The sequence below is a fragment of the Conger conger genome, chromosome 5 (assembly GCF_963514075.1).
Source record: "Conger conger chromosome 5, fConCon1.1, whole genome shotgun sequence".
Taxonomy (NCBI): domain Eukaryota; kingdom Metazoa; phylum Chordata; class Actinopteri; order Anguilliformes; family Congridae; genus Conger; species Conger conger.
Genome location: NC_083764.1, coordinates 9376345 through 9393356, shown reverse-complemented (window position 1 = coordinate 9393356; position 17012 = coordinate 9376345). Strand labels below are relative to the sequence as shown.

Genomic DNA, 17012 nt, shown 5'->3' with positions numbered 1-17012 from the left:
TGTTCTGTTTTGATGACTTTATAAAATTATTACATTATACACATCAATTTATCAACATTAACTTTTGTGCTTGCAAACAGGCTTCAACCAACCCAGCTTCACTGGTCAATATGCTCGATGTTTGATCCACCTTTTTCGAGAACTATTGAAAAAGAGACACTTCAGCAAAACGACAGATGCTGGGGAAACAGTACCCGTCTGTAAACATCTGCAAAGTCATGAGCATAAATAATTCATCATAAAGTGATCTTCAGCTCTGTTGTGGAGTGAAAGACTGTATATTGACGCTGACCGTCATATTTTAGCTCAAATGCACAATGCTGGGCTGACTAAATCAGACAGATTGTCCCCGTTGTTCCTCCCCCTGAGTCACTAAGCTATTTGCTTCCTTTTGTCCAACAGAGAAAAGGGGGCAGGGGCAGGGGCACGTGAGGGTCGTTTCTCCCTTCAGCCCACGTGAGGGCATTTCCCCGTTTCATCCCTTTATCTCGGGCTCCACGTGCATGACAGATGGTGCGCCGGATATATTTGGACTTTCTTTAAAGCATGCTACACGGATTACGCTCCCGTTCCGTGTCAGTGACACAAACTCGGGGCTTTTGCACAGTTATAGCTGTCGGCAGGTAAAGTAACAAACGCATTATAAAAGACAGCAAGTTTAATAACAAGAGCATTATAACCGATGGCACGTGAATTAACAAATGATTCGAGATTCCGAGCATTAAGGTGGTAAAGCCACCGATTAAAAAAAAAATTGTGTATAAATCCTAAAAATCCGCCATTCAAAAATGTGGATTGATGTCAGGTGGCAACGGAAAGGCATGTAAAATCAAAAAGGCAATCAGTTGCTGTAGCCTACATACAGATTAAATATGGGAGATTGAAGTCAGTGGGTCAGTATCTCCCGGATTAACACAGGGAGGGACTGGGTAAAACAGTAGTTCATGCCACCCCGTGATACGCCTTTTTAAACATAAATGTATCTTCTTATCTTTTATATTTTGATTTATTAATTTAATATGTTTGTTCTTGTTGTTGAGCAAAACATTGGGCCGAAACAATCACTGCAGAAAACTCTCAGTCGGAAACAATAATCAGAGGCGTCTAAATGGCTAACCTACATGAGTAATCATTCACTTCCACCTACAGCTCAGACGCCTAAATGAAGTAACCTACCAGTTGTCATCACATAATTCTGACACAATCTCGCAGGGGGATAACCGACAGGGCGAATGCATCTGCTAATTCTGCGCAAGCACTGTTTCTTCCCGGAAACTGACTAACTGCATAAACAAGAAGCACCCTGCGCTGAATATCATTAATGACGTCAGTCGAATGTACCCGCCCCGTATTCAGTCAGCGCTCGGGGTTTGCTGCAGAGACACAGAAGAAACCTGGACAAACAGAGGCGAAATTTCAATCTTAATCCAGCATCGCTATGGGATTTATACCTTTCTTCCAGAACGAAGCTCTCATCCCATACTATCTCAAACCCGTTCATTTCGTGACACTGACTTTAAAAAACTGCCGGTGGAAGAAACACCAGTTTTAGATTAGGCTAGCGTTAGGCAAGCAATTGTAATGTGGGTATCCTCTTGATGCAGGGAGATGCCGCCCATCAAATAGGAAGCATTATTAGCTCAGTTATAGACATGGGCCGATTTTGAGATACATTAATTATATTGGAACATGCTTGGGAAAATGTCTGTGATCTATATACCTCTGACGGTAAGATACCTTTTGTGTACGATTTTGTTTGAATACAATTATTAATAACCCACACTGTATGCTTCCCCCGCCTGTTTCCTTATGAGCGATTTAAAGTGACAGTGTCTATTTTTTGCATTTGTTTTAAATTGGAATCTGAACATGATTTCAGGTAAATTTGCTTAGGTGAGCGAGTCCCACTCGTCTGTGGAACAAATAACAGTGGAATTTTAATATTTTTTTTACATTCTAAAACCTGAGTATACTGGGGAGAGAGAGAAGAAAGAAAGAGACTGAGAGAGGGAGAGAGAGAACAATAGAACAATCTGTTGTTTCATTTTTTCTCTTGTAATTTTTTGTTGATTAGAAGAACACTGAATGTTGTCTCCAGTGATAATGTCATGCTTGTCTTCTGTAACAACTGTATGGCCACTCTGCATATGAATTTTCAGTGGCATGAAAGAGTGTCAGGAATGCGGATTAACATTGCATATGCTCCAGGCCCTCGTTAGACCATTGCTGCAGCAGAGTAGCATTTATATCACAGACTGAACAGGTCAATTATACCACGATTTATTTCTGATGTTATGAAACATACCGGACCAGTGGAAAAAATACTGTTTTGAAATGAGATATGGCATGTTTTATACTGCTATGGAAAATATGGGCATGCTCTCTGATGTAATTAATAATGTGATTAACTGCATTCCATTGCAATGAAATTAGCTATTTTATTATAATGAAAAAAATAAATATTGCTTTTTGATTTCTTTTTCATTTGAATTGACACTGTATTACTTGCTTACCAAGGTCATATGATTATGCAGAAAATGGTACATTTTATATTCTGTAAGCCACTTGGACCCCCCCACCCCCCTACCTACATGCACAAAAAGAACAAATAACCAAAATTACTTTCCTGAAGAGTGTAACAGCAGTATCCAACAGATTTCAACTCAGGCCAAACATTCAAGATTTTAATACCATATGCCACTGCTCAAAATACTAAATTATGTAAATTTGTTTTCTGTAAGCCATTCTACATACATTGTCTAACATTCTTTGTTTGTTCCAACTGTCTATGCTTGCATTTCATTTTCTGCATTCAGTCCCTGCCTGCTACAGTGAATTAATATCCGTTTACGTATATGAGAAACGAACAAAAACCCAAACAAAACCTGACAATATCCTCAAAAATGAGCCAAATAATACAAATCTCGCCGTGCTGCAATGGTATTCCAGTCGCATGGTTGAGTGGAGAAGCTGAAGGGTGTATTCATTGCTGAATTACCTAACAGGCCTTCCCACCCCCCCTACATTCTGTGGGCCCCAGAGTGTGTTTTTATGGCTAGCTTTCTGCCTTGGGTCCCATGGCAGAGGACCACTCCGCCAGCCATTGTCAATAAACTAGGTGCTACCAACTCCTGGCTCGGGTTTGACTTGTTTGGACCTTGCAACAGGTGCTTCTCCACCACCATTTGCTCACAAAGAAACTGAAAAGTCTAGTTCCATCGTCATGGTCTCTTATGGAGACGACTTAAAAAAAAAAAAAAAAACAGAACGCGTCTTGAAATTAACTGGGGTCGCACAAACGGTGATGGAGTTGAGCGATCTGTGATCTGACATTGGTTGGTAACCCCCTGGTCTCTATGGCAATTGGGCTGTTGTTGCTGAACATTACACTCGCCTATGACTTTTGCACATGTAGCAACTGTATGGCCTGCTATTTTGGGAGGATTCCGGGAAATGTAAAAATACGCAAGCTACACCACCATCTGCCGTTTCCCAGCATCACATTTCAACAATAGTTTCACGTACCCATTATTGTGTATTTCGGCTAAATTGAATGAGTGAAGTCTTCTGTCCTTGGTGAGACAATGGCTAATTAATCCCTGCTCCATGGTACAATAAGCAAATGTCGGTACTGGCAAAGGATTCAAAATTGGACTGTGAGGCACATGAGTGTACCTTACTTTATAAAGAGCTCTATTTTGGGAATACAGATATTAATGATTCCAAGTGCGCTGTGTGATTTATTTAATGAACAAAAGACATTAAGGGAATTTTGAGTACATTGTGTTCTTTTACTGACTGATGACTGGTGCAATTCTCCTGGCTGTGTACGAAACCACAGACGAGCATACTACTCGTACTACTTTTCACTGAAAATCAGCCTGGAATTTAGTATGAGTTGTATGCCGTTTGAACCACCACCCCTACCCCTGTCTGTTACTATGAGCCATTTACAAATCTTGGGGTGTAGAACTATATGTATTTATGTGCTAATTTCTAGTGGAAGCTTTATCTTATCTTGTTGGACCTGGTGCTGTAACGTGGTGCAGGCTGCAGTTAGATTTGCTGAGTCATGAGAATCCCACATGTTCTAGACCACTCAGTGTTCACTGCTATATTAGCACATTGGGAGAGGGCTTTCAGGCTGTCTCGTCCTTTTCATTTTTTATGATCACGTGAAATAATTAATAAGCACGGCCCTGTTCCTGGTTAAAATAAAAAATGTCCTTCAGTTTTGGTATAGAGGGGTGGGGTCTCCGTTTCTGTTATTTCCTCTTTAAATGGAGACAGAAATGCTGTCGTAATAGCCTTCATGGGGACGCAGAGTTCCTCCTGGTGTTTCATCGCCCCCTAGACTTCAGATAACTTTGCCGGGCAGGCGGTCTTTAACCGAGCCTTTTAACAGCCCATCTGCTTACTGAAGCACTCGAGGCAATGGCAGAGCCTGCTGGCTCTTATGAACTGGCAAGAGAACCGAGACACCATTATCCCCCCAGCTCCACACCAAATCCTCAGCATTTTGGTGTGATGTTGCATGTCCCTCAACGACATTTGTCAGTTAAAACCTCTCACGTACAGACACGGTCGTGTTGAGAGTTGGAACAATTTGTACTGTCCAAACTCAAATGGCAAGTTTGTTACCAGGAGACATTGTGAACCTTCCTTAACCAAAATCTGTACCTTTACTTAGCAATTGTGAAAGCAGGGAATACAAATCTTTTCTTGAAAATGTGGTATTCTAGTGTGGAGAGCGCTTAAGGTAAATTCTCAGGTTGCAAAAATCTCAACACAAAGTTTAAGATTAGATTGTTCCTTTATCAAATTCTGGGAATTTCTGCAATGAGGTTCCTGAATGGTTTAATTCCTGCTTATCTAGTATTCATTCACTAAGGCCACAAACTTTATCTCTGTACAAGTTCATTCAAATAAATGTTCATATACACCCCTTTTAATTAAGAGTTAAAACAATCATTTAAACCTCTTTTTCAATGTCCCATCTTGCTTTGTGTGATTTTTGTTTGCGATGGCAGCTTCGTGGGAAAGCCAAACTTTGACTAATTGTTATTCACGTTTAGTAGAGTGCCCCCATCACCTCACGATGAGAGACACGAGCAGCTCGAGCCAAACTGAGAGCAAGAAAGCCTCACGTTTAATTGGGATGCCTTCGTGCGGTGCGCTGAGAATGGTAACACTGTCGGGGATTATGGGTGACAAGAGGGGTCTAAGTACTTGTTGTGGAGCGGAGCCCCCATGTGAAATTGGGAACATTGCACGTTTTCCTGCGCATACGGAAGGAGGGGAGAATCCATTAAAGTCGCGTCAACCCGCTTGAGAGAACCTTGTCTTCAGAAAGTGATGATCGATCTCGTTTAAGAGAGCCTTGTCTTCAGAAAGTGATGACGCAGTCACCTCTCGTTCTGTGTAGATGCTGTAGGTTAATGCTTCCATCGTCATGTGGGGGAGGGGATTGTGCACTCAAAAAATGTAAGAAAACAGACATGGTTGCAGCCAGCCTCCATTACGAGAGGAAATGAAGTACAGGCCTCCATTACGAAGGCCTTTCCGTTTGCTGCGCATTATGGCCGGATTGGGTTCGTTTTGGGGATTGGTTTTCACTGCCGCACGGCATAGTCCAGCTGTGGGCGCTAGGAAAACGGCAATGTTCTGCGCGGCTGAAAGGCAGGGCTGACGGCAGAAGTCAAAAGAAGGTTGTTTGCTGTCATCAGTCCTCCGCTTACCCTGTAATGAAAAATTTAATCTTGTTGATATTTAATTATGTGCTTTTGATAAACGATAAAGTCATTATTGCGCTGCTGAAAAGCATGCAGAATACAAAATGGTTCATGGGACTGCTGTATTAATGCTCTCACTGTACCCAATGTCAAATTTGAGGAAGTACAATAATTGTCCAGTCTGTCTTTTTATAGATGTGATGTTTGCTGTATTCGCAGAACTGGAGAATATGTGTTAGAGCTGGCCAACGTTGCTGCTTCGAGTTTACTATTGGTGGACAAGTTGTCCTAAAAACCGATTCTGTAATATGTGGATTTATGTGTTTTAATGTTCATGTTCTGTACATCAAACAATCTGTGATGTGCTTAATACAGCATTTTGAAATATTGTAACCATTAAAATAAATCTCAGTCATCAGATACATCTACTTTGCTACACATAGAACATCATCCTTTCTGAAGCTATCGCATTCTTTATTGTGTTTGCCAAGTCCTGCAGGAGTCTGTACTTTTGGTTCTCAAATACATTTGGAAGAATCTGGTGGTAATCCCTTTGGTGATGTGGAAATGCTGCTGATTGCACAGGCTAATTATCCATTTACAAATGTGATCTGTGGTGAATAGGAAATGGCACATGTAATGAATCCAGAGAGGATTGTGGGTATTAATGCTGGAAATGTATACAGTTTTATTCTATTTTGTGGTAATGCCACTGTTTGAATAGATCCTAGCATTATGATTCTGATTGCTCAAGACTGCCTTTTTTATCAATTAAACATAAAGATAATTACTTAAGAATACACTAATCCTTTCTTGTTACTTTATACTGTAAAATAGCTGAATTCGGAATGAGTAATTCAGAATGGAATTTCACTGCTATATATTCAAAATCATATTTTGTGTGACTTTCCACCTGAAAGAACTGACCAAATCAGAAATGAAAAAAAGAAGAGAAAACATATTTCCTATCAGGCAGTGTTGCATGAAGAAAACTGCCATCACTGGACCAAATGATTGAATTATATGCTGTAGTGACATCAGTTGCAAAAGCATTGTGGTGAAAAGGGGGAAAGGGAACAGACTGAGAGGCGGATTTCACAGGACCGTCTGCCGTGGGTGCATAGCCCGAATTTACAGCTGCCATTTTAGAAAAAGAGCATGAACCATCAACAATTTCTGTGTTGTTTTTTAATGTACTGTTTGAAAAATATGTCTTGTCTGAAACAATGAGGAGGATGCTTTGTATAAACTGTTCAACAGAGGGATAATTCATAAACATGAAAGATATTTAAATGCCTAAATCACTGGAACTGTCCAAGCTCACGAATCAATACAATCATTATACAATCATTATCACAATTATGCTGTTGAAGACACTACTGTCAAATTCTCCTCATTGTCTCCACGTTACAGTCCCAATTAATTACGCGGAACAAGTCTTCATGTAAACTGTTTCTGAACAAAGAGACGGTCTGTTGTCTTGGGGTCACTGTACAGCAACAGCTGAACAACAACGTCGTTGTTGTCGGTTTTTGTTTCGTTTCGTTTTTGTCTTTCCCGTTAGCTGCTGCTGGCGCTCGTCGGCGACGCCCCGGCCCGGGCGGCGAGCCTGGGCGGCTCCACCGAGTCGCTCTCCGCCCTGCAGTACCGCCACACCGACCCCGGCACCGGCGTCCAGCTCATGTGCAACAAGTGCCCGGCGGGCACCCACGTGTCCCGGCACTGCACGCAGACCAGCGTGCGCGAGTGCAGCCGCTGCCCGGCGGGCAGCTACACGCGCAGGGAGAACGGGATGGACAAGTGCCACCGCTGCAGGGCCCCCTGCGCCGCGCCCTTCGTGGAGAAGGAGGCGTGCACCGCCTCCACCGAGCGGGAGTGCGCCTGCCCGCCGGGCGCCTTCGCCAGCGAGGGGGGCTGCCGGCCCCACTCCCCCTGCGGCAGGGGCTGGGGCGTGCGGAGGCCGGGCGGCGAGGCGGAGGACGTCAAGTGCCGGCTCTGCCCGCGCGGCTCCTTCTCGGACACGTCCTCCACGGTGGACAAGTGCAGGCCCCACACGAACTGCCAGGCGCTGGGCCTGGTCCTCAGGGTCCGGGGCTCGAAGGATTCGGACAACGGCTGCGGCCCCCCGCCCGCCGCCGGCCTGCCCCCGACTCTGCCCCCGACCGCGGAGCCTTCCGGGCTGGCCGAGGCCTCCCTGGCGGTCGAGACGCACAAAGGTAACCGGCCGTGAGCCGTGGCGGCCACCAACAGAGATGAATGATTATTGCTGTTTTCGCCGCTCAAACAATCGCACGGTTCATTAGGTCTGGCTGTTAAGAAAACCTTTTAATTTAATTCATCTATCGTCTGGGTTCTGTGCTTTGGGGAACAACACCCAGTGAAGGTGCAGTTTCCCCACTAGTTTTTTCCTCCCCGAACCCAACAGAACTTCTAAATCAATGTTTTCAACCTTTGTTCACAGAATACTGCAGGCGAGGGTGGGTTTCCCAGCGTCCAATGTTAATTTAACTCTGAAAGTATCCATATGTACGGAACAAAATGTACATGTTATTGTGCAGTTTGTTCTGTTGAAAATGGAGAAGGCTCAGCTGCAGTCCATTTTAGTATTTTATGGTAGTTCTGCCCTCGCAAATGGCAGCTAGATGTTCTGCAAGCCTTACATTGAACAGCATCGCATTTCTATGTGCCGATTGTTTGAGTTTTGCTTTCCAGCCAAGTCTTATGTAACAGTCTGCGGCCATTGCCAACACCAGAGATACTTCATGGACAAAATAATTTATTGTTGCCAAATAAATATTATCGAATAATTGCTCGTTTACGGTGAAACACAAGGACAATATAAAAAAGATATAACAAATGAACAACAACCATTTAAAAATGTGATATCCTCATGGGCTCACGTGTTTGATTAAATTAGCTGAATGACATACCATTTTTCACTGATGAATTCATCTGCACAGATGATGTTAAATAACGAACATCATTTGTTATACACTTCAGTTAATTTAAATTAATTTGTAAAAAATTTTCTTCAGTTTAATGTTTAGACTGATTTGTGCTGAAGGCTTGTGAAGCAGCATCAAAAAGCATTTTTTGTCAGTGGTGTGCTGTTAGCTTGGTTACCCTACGCTGCACTAAACGCCACTAAAACAGGCCATTAACTCCACTGATCTTTCTGTTAGCCGGTGATTGACTGCCACTCACCCAGCTGGTGTTGTTTGTAGAAATTAGGCGTCTCTTCAGGCAGGCTGCGGAGAGGGTGTGAAAGGCTCTGTGTGGAGTTTCGACTGAATCTCTTTCTCAATGGAATCGCTGGAGGTGTTACCCCACGCAGAGAGAGGCCACTCCACATTGTGATATGTGGCTCCTAGCAAAGCCAGGGAACTTATCCACAACTGTTAAAATGACGAAAATCAAGACTTTCATTTCAATAACTGGTTTTTAACATTTTTCTTTTCAGTGAAAATAATTTTAAGTGTTTTTTTGGCAGTACTGATTGCAGTTTGCAGGTACCTGAAGTTAATATTTTTTTCAATTGAAAGGAACTGTGGGGTCGTTAAAAAGGAGAATAAAAATGACTTCCTATTTTGACATGTAAGATATATATATACTCAGTTTCTCAGAAACTGCTGATTGCCCGGGATTTTCATGCACACTAGTCTAGTTTGCAAAGAATGGCGCAAAAAAAATCCAGTGAACAGCAGTTCTGCAGACAGAATTGCGTTGTTAATGAGAGACGTGGAGGAGAATTGCCAGACTGGTCAAAGCTGACAGGAAGGTGACAGTAACGCAAATAACAACACATTACAACAGTGGTATGCAGAAGAGCATCTATGAACACACAACGCATCATAACTCTAAGGGCGTAGGCTACAGCAGTAGAAGTCTAAATAATAAGTGCTCGGTGAGTGTGTGTTTCACTGTTCAGAGGCATTGTGGAATACCAAAAAGTACACAGCGTTCACTGTTAAACAGGCAAGCACTTTTCTGTGGCTGGTAGCCATCTAGTGGTGGAATAGTGGTACTGTCCCTACCGCGGGGGAGCGATTCAGTCTGGCGCCCACAGGGGAGAGTGAGGGATACTACAGTTTCTAGGATTTCTTTATCGCAGCTAAAAACACACAGGATATGAGCAGTCTCCTTCCCACGAAGCACGTGTGATTATGAAGGCAGCTGGCATAGAGAAATGTGAAGGCTATTTTCTGACTGCCAGCTTGACAGGAGGAGTTTTTTAGTGTCTCTTCTGTCTTGTTGCCTGGGTTAAACCGTATCTAATTTCTCTCTCTTCATCTGTGTGTGTGTGTGTGTGTGTTGGGGTCAGAAGCCTTTGACTTGGTCTCAGGTGTTAAGGACTTGGAGCTCTCACCGAGCGCTAAAGGAACTCTCCCAAGCAATACGGTCAGCAGCCCTGTGGACTCAACCAAAATGGCCGCCGCCGTCGCCGCGGCCGCCACCGCCACTGCCATCGGCAAACCCGCCGCCACCGACCCCCCCCGGAAGCTGCGCCTGCTCACCCGCGACCCCCAGATCCGGAAGCTGGACGGCCAGCCGCCCGCGGGCCCCCTGCCGGAGGGGAGGCCCCAGGGCGCCCCCTACAGGCCCCCCCGGCGGGGCTCTCCGCGGCCGGGCCCGCAGAAGCGCTTCGACATCAACGAGCACCTGCCCTGGATGATCGTGCTGCTCCTGCTGCTGGTGCTGGTGGTGATCGTGGTGTGCAGCGTGAAGAGGAGCTCGCGCGTGCTGAAGAAGGGCCCGCGCCAGGACCCCAGCAGCATCGTGGAGAAGGCCATCCAGAAGAAGTCCGTCGCCCCCACCCAGGCCAAAGAGAAGTGGATCTACTGCTCCAACGGCCAGGGTGAGTGTCCGCTGCTCACGAGACAGTAGAGTTTCAGTTGAGCGACACTCTGTTGTTGGACTATAAACTGGGGCCTTTATTCCACTGATTGGCCAGCAGCCTCATTGTCTACAACTTAGACTTTTCTGACTGCACACTCTCGGAAAGAAATGGTTCTTTGGCTTGTCTCCATCCCCTTTGTAGATTTTATTTAATGGAATCCCCGTTGTAACCAGGTATTCTGATCAAGATTTAATTCAGCCAGTTTTTGCTCAAGGCTTGGATAAACCAGGGGGGTATTTCCCAAAGCAGGATTACTGAGTTAGGCGGATAACTGCACTGAGTAAAAGCCAGAACCCGTCCAAATCTGGAACATAGACTGAAGTAAAAAAAAAAAAAAAAAGGAGTAGTAATTGTGCTTTGTGAAATATCCCCCTGTTGCTCTTGCTGAGCACGGTGTTATGAATACAGCCTCTGATATGGGAGGTGGAACACAGTGGCAGAGTTAACGCTACACTTCTGATCCCCGTTCAGACACTTGGCATCAGTGCACACTGCCTGAGTGTGCTGCGGCTCGCTTTACCTCTGAGGCGCTCCCGTGATCCGAGGCTTTGGGATTTTCCCCACTTAACAGCAATGACCTCAGCGTGATTCACACTGCGTTTAGACCAGTGGGCGATATCCAGTTAGTGTAAACCCAGCTGACGCGAAAAAATTAGCACAGTGTTGCTGCCGTGTTGTAACGTCGACAAAACGTTCCTGTAACGTGAGAACATTCTGTGTTAGCCGGGAGCCTTCAGTGTGTAGTCAAACTCAGTAGTCAGACACAGAATACCGCTCTGTGTGTTTTGTACATGGCAGTGTATGTGTGTGTGTGTGTGTGTGTGTATGTACAGGCTCTAGAAAGCAGTATCAGGAGACAGACTGCTTTCCTGCAGCAGGAGAGACGATCGTAATGGCGCGGGCTGCGTCAGGGTGGGAAGGGGTGGGGGGGGGGGGTGAGGGCTGCTAGGTAACTGCAGCAAAGCCCCAGTACTCCGATGCCAGACTGCGGCTTGCTCTCAGCCTCAGATATCCGGTTGTGAGATCCAACCATGTGCAGTTGGAACCAGATTATTCCAGTTCTGTGGTTTAGGAGTCACTCAAGTTTATCATTGCAGACACTTGCTCTTGTGTGGAGGTAGGAGGGGAGAGGGGGAGGAGGTGAGATTGTGTCTCACATAGTTGGACGGTTTATCAGTCGTGGTGTCTAGGTCTGGGCCTCCTATGAGAAATGGAGAACTGAGATCACTACAATGGTTGCTATGCAAGTTCAAAGGGACATTTTTAGACAAGGAGAGAGTCAGCTTTATAGATGCTGAATCACAGTTCAGAAAAGGGGTTTCCATGAAACCTGCACTTTAAGAAATAGTCGTAACTCGAACTTTACCATTGCGGTTGGATCTCATTTCATGAGTGTGCCAGTAACAGCTTTGTATTTAAAGTTCAGCAGTGGCTTTTTGAAACTTTGAATGGCAGGCAACAGAACTCCCCTTGAAAGCTAATGCTTCAAAGTAATTGATGATTTAAAGCAATGATGGTAGTATGATTATTAAAAAAATTATACAGTACAAATGTTCATCTCAACCTCCCATATTTTTCCGGCCTACTGAACTGCAAATAACATACAGTACTCTTGTTTATTAACAATAAACCTAAGGCGCTAGAAAGATAACATGATTTCCCCATGTTATATTATCAAAATCTGTTGGTAAAATTATTTTCTGAAGCCCGCCATTGACATAAAAACTTCCTCCCTTTTTACTGGCTTGTTTGTTTCATTGTTTTTCAGACTTCAAAATAGTGAATTAATTTAATTTTTTTTGCAAGTAATATTTAGCGCAAAACTCTCATGGGGGTCTGCACTGAACCGGTGTAGGTAGAATTTACGCAGCTGTTTACTGCAAACGCGAAACAAAAAGATTCCCGAAATTAATTCAAGGTGTATAATTAGCTACCCAGAGGGCGTCCAAGTCTATTTACTAGAGCAGCTAAAACCAGGATAATGAATGATGAAAACATAAAGAATAGAGAAGCGGAGTACAAAGAACACATTCTTTCATACGGGGCCAGGAAGTACCATGAACGATACACCGAACATACATAACCTGAGATGAAAGGAAAACAAACCACCCTGTCGGGCTCATTGTGTGTGATTCTCACGCTGCTATTTCACGGCGCATATTATCCATGAACACTATTATCCATGCCCAGAAACGGGTTGGGCCATGATTTATTTTTTTGTCAATTCGAAGAACTGCTGCTGAAATGTGTTATGTCGGCAGTGCCGTGCAGTAACTGGTCGGATGAAGACAATCGCAATGCACCCCATTCATACGCATAGGTTTGGTGATAGAAGTATGAATTCATCGCTAGACTAACTAGTATGCTTGTGAGACTACATTTCGCTATGTGAGACAAGGCGATCCAACAGTGTTAATGAAACCTGACTCTATGCCCCTATTTACATGGAAAGAGTTGTCCAATTCCTCATTGAACTCTTTGTGGATTTCTCCCTGAGGTACCTGACATGAAAAACGAAATCCTATGATTAATTGCATTGTATTTGAAGTAAACGTCTGGTCCATATCCAAAAAGGCCCACTGAGCTAAATGGTAAATCCAGCACGGGCACCTGTTCTTCTGTATTTCCTGACTGCAGTGAACGGCATGAGGTTTATGAACAAGGATCAACATGTCCTCTCAGTTCAAACAGGCAGTGGATGCTTCCCTAGAACCTGCACTGCACCATTCGGGTTGGACCGTAATTTACGAGGGAATTGCAGCGGCATTTTAATTTAACTTTAAAATACATTTTTAGAGGATCTTATTTGCCTGCAACATGTTCTGTCAGACCACCTATTTTCTTAAGCCTACCCAGAACACAGAATGGATTACAAAAAGTGAAACATTTTGGCTCTTCTTGAGGGCATTTAGTTACACCAACGTAGACCGGTTTCATCCGGTTTGCTGCCTCGTTTGGGTCCTTCAGATGAAAATCTGTTGGCTTTGTACACTGGGGTGCGGGGTGAATCTCCTGTAGAAAGCGCCGCACAGGGCACCCGGCCAGCGACTGTATAGAGCGAAACCATTGTGCTGCAGCTCATGGTCATGTGCTTATGTTTTAACCCGTTCCACGGCCGGGACCGTCTCTGATCGGCGTGGCGTGAGTGCGGTCACCAAGCCTCGGCCTCCACAGCTGTCTCTTTCACCTTCAGCTGCGGATGACTAAAATGTTTCTAATATATCAACTCAAAAAACACTTTTCCGATACAGTTCGAAAAATGATAATAATTCCTAAGCAGCTGAGCCGTGAATTAATACGCAGCCTCTTTGTGACCCGCTCTTTCCCCCGGCACAAGGGATCCTGGGTAATGACTGAATGAATGAAAATAGAATGGTACACTCCCACTGGGGCCCCTATGAAAAACCTCTCAGGGGCCCGTCAAATACAAACACTTGCTTAGTATAGTGGACTACATTGTGGGATCCACCCGATGTTTAGGGTCCCGACCCAAAGTTTAAGAAACACTGCTATCCCAGCTGTCTGTATATATATTTTGTATGATATTATCGAAAAGAGATGAGCCAGAAGCATCTGAAGTGACTGTGTGTTGGGGACGTAGCTCGGCTGCTTGACAAGCAAACACAGTGAGGAGCAGGAAAGCTGAAGGCCTTGTAGCCGTGACAACACTCTCTGGCGACGCAACCCTCAGGTTCAAAATAACGTTGTGGCCCTTAGCTTGGGGAGGTTTTGCCTCCGGCTGCCTGGTAACAGGGCTGCGGGGCCCTTTGGGCGAGTGAGCGGCACGGGCTGAAATCTCACCTGGGGCGAGTGCAAGCGCTCGTTACAGCCCATCCCCATTTCCCGCTGATCTCCAAAGCCCTTTATGGACCACCGCAGCCCTGAGAACGGGGAGTCCTCCGTAGCCCTGTGAAATGCCCCAGAGAACAAGAACAACAGGCCCTCTGTAGCTTTACATACTGTGCAGGATTTTCACCTTGAAAATATTATAAAAAAATAAAAATGCTCATCCAGTGCAGTCTGCCTTTAACTTTTGATGGAGACTCTGGAACATAATTCTGTCAATCTGTACTGCACTTTGTTCTGAAAAAGAAAAATATTAAGCTGACCACTTAACTTGACCCAGTTATGTTCAGTTATGGCTTAAACTAATACAGCACATTTTGTAGAAGGAAAAAAAACTCAAATTAAAACTACAGATTTAGGAGTGTGATTTTATTGAATGTGGTATTTTATTTACCTACTTTTCATGTTCATTTTTGTTTAATTAATGTAGTTTTAATGTCTTAGATAATTTGGTGGAAAATGTTGTGTGAAAGTTACTAATTACCTTTACTTTTTCTCTGTAAAACCGGTAGTTGTGTTTCTAACAAGAATATAACTAGTACAAAATATGCAGTGAGTAGTGATACCAGACTGTGGACAGTGTAACCGAATGTATAAAGATGCTATTTTGCTGCAAGATATTTTCCATCTCTACTATTTACACTCAGCCCCAAAGTATCAAGTCTCCGCAAAGGCAGTCTGAGGGCAGGTTGTAGTGTAGAATATCCTCGAGTCATGTTGCTATGTACAACTTCAGCACAGAAAACAGTGCCATCAGAGCATGCTTTTTTTAAACCAAAAGGAAGCCTGTCATGAAGGAGTCATGTACAGTATGTTCTGAATGGCCCATTCCAATAATGATACCAGTTTTAGAAGAGAGTAGTATTCTGATATTGGTATAAATTATGAGCACATTTGCCTCTTGAAGTGAGTCAATGCTGTGTAAGCAAAATGCCCTGTTTTAAAGAAACAAAGTATATAGTTACGTCCTTGTTTAAATTTGTACACAGCACATTATGTCCTGGAGGGACTGCCGGGTGAAAAGCATGTGACCATTTGACCTATTTATAGCATAAACATCATAAAGCAATCGTACGTATACAGACCTCTATGCTGCAGACAATAACACAGCACAGCCGGGTTTCTCTCAGCTGGGAAAGGCACTCTGAGCCAGTGTAGCAATGCAGCACTGTCACCTCCATCATGGCTGTCTGTTGTGAAATAAAGTCGAGAGCAGTGACAGAAAGCTCCAGAGAGGAAACCTCAAAGCAGTATTGCCAGCAATTCTGAGCAAAAAGTCACCGGTCTCCTTTGAAAAAGTCACCAGTTTCCCCTAAAAAAGTCACCGGTTACCCCTCAAAAAGTCTCTTCCGAAAGTTGCATATCAGAAGGGACAGAGCAAGATGTAACCCAGAAGGAAATTTTTACCATTTTTGTTATCATTCTTTCATTTTGGCTATGTAAATGCATGCTATTTTTAATGGTAGCCGGCTAGGAAAATATGGCTGGGCCAAAAGGTGAATGAGAGAACATCTTGAGTTAAATGAATAACTTGGCTTGAGATGATTTGACCGGCTGTCAATTTCAGTAAGATGATATAAGATGACCCTAGTGCCCTGTCTGCGATGTGGTGGCAGAAAGCCATCGAAGGTTCATCCCTCTGCTACTTGCTAACACTTCAGAATAAATCACCAGCTCTTGACCTTACTGAAACCCTGTCACCAAATCAAATGTCCTTCCCATAAGTAAAAGTATTAAAAAAGAATAAGTCTATGAAAAGAACGAATTGTCATTAGTTGAAGACTACATTACATAAATTTAGCGTAAGGACTATTTGCTTATTAGTCCCCTTTGCTTATTCTTCAGTCCCTTCAGTATCCTTCAGTCCCCACGTTTAATGACAGTCCTTAAACATCACTCTGACATTCACAGCATTCTGACTGCAGAGGGTGTCAACGGTTTTATGTTCTCAGTTTTAGGGCCGGTTTCATCGGCACACACGGGATGAAATTTGTTTTCTCTGTCGAATCTCGATTCAAAGTTGAATTTAGTGTAGGGCCAGGCTTAATCTATGTCTGTGAAACTTTTTGTCTCATTTGTTTGTTTGTTTTTTGTTGTTGTCCTGATCTGCAAAGCACCTGGACAGCCACGTGCTGTATTTAAAAGGTATATATATAATTGTGATTATTCTCACCGTAGGTGTGGACATCCTGAAGCTGGTCGCCGCTCAGATCGGCAGCCAGTGGATCGATATGTACCAGTACCTGGCCAACGCCACGGAGCGAGAGGTGGCGGCCTTCTCCAACGGCTACACGGCGGACCACGAGCGCGCCTACGCCGCCTTCCAGCACTGGACCATCCGCGACGGCGACGCCAACCTCGCCAAGCTCATCGGCGCCCTGCATCGGCAGCGTCGCATCGACGTGGTGGAGAAGATCCGCTGCGTGATGGAAGACAATCCTCAGGTGAGCCGGCCCCGTCGCCCGGCGCGGAGGGCGCGTTTCCGCAGGCTTTCAGTCAAAGGTCGTAGCCTTTAGTGTACTCGGCACACTCACAAA

The 17012-nt window shown here is 44.3% G+C and overlaps 1 protein-coding gene across 2 annotated transcripts in view; it reads left to right on the top strand.

The window, feature by feature from the left end:
- Window positions 1-1259: 1259 nt before the first annotated feature.
- Window positions 1260-17012, top strand: part of tnfrsf21 (tumor necrosis factor receptor superfamily, member 21) — a 25472-nt gene continuing 9719 nt past the window's right edge. Inside the window, exons 1-4 of one of the 2 annotated variants that reach the window (XM_061241858.1) lie at window positions 1260-1728; window positions 7297-7948; window positions 10054-10587; window positions 16654-16919. In XM_061241858.1, the coding sequence (XP_061097842.1) occupies window positions 1690-1728; window positions 7297-7948; window positions 10054-10587; window positions 16654-16919 (1491 nt within the window). In that variant the 5' untranslated portion in view covers window positions 1260-1689. The remainder of the gene's footprint in view (window positions 1729-7296; window positions 7949-10053; window positions 10588-16653; window positions 16920-17012) is intronic. The other variant, XM_061241859.1, reaches the window with a different exon arrangement.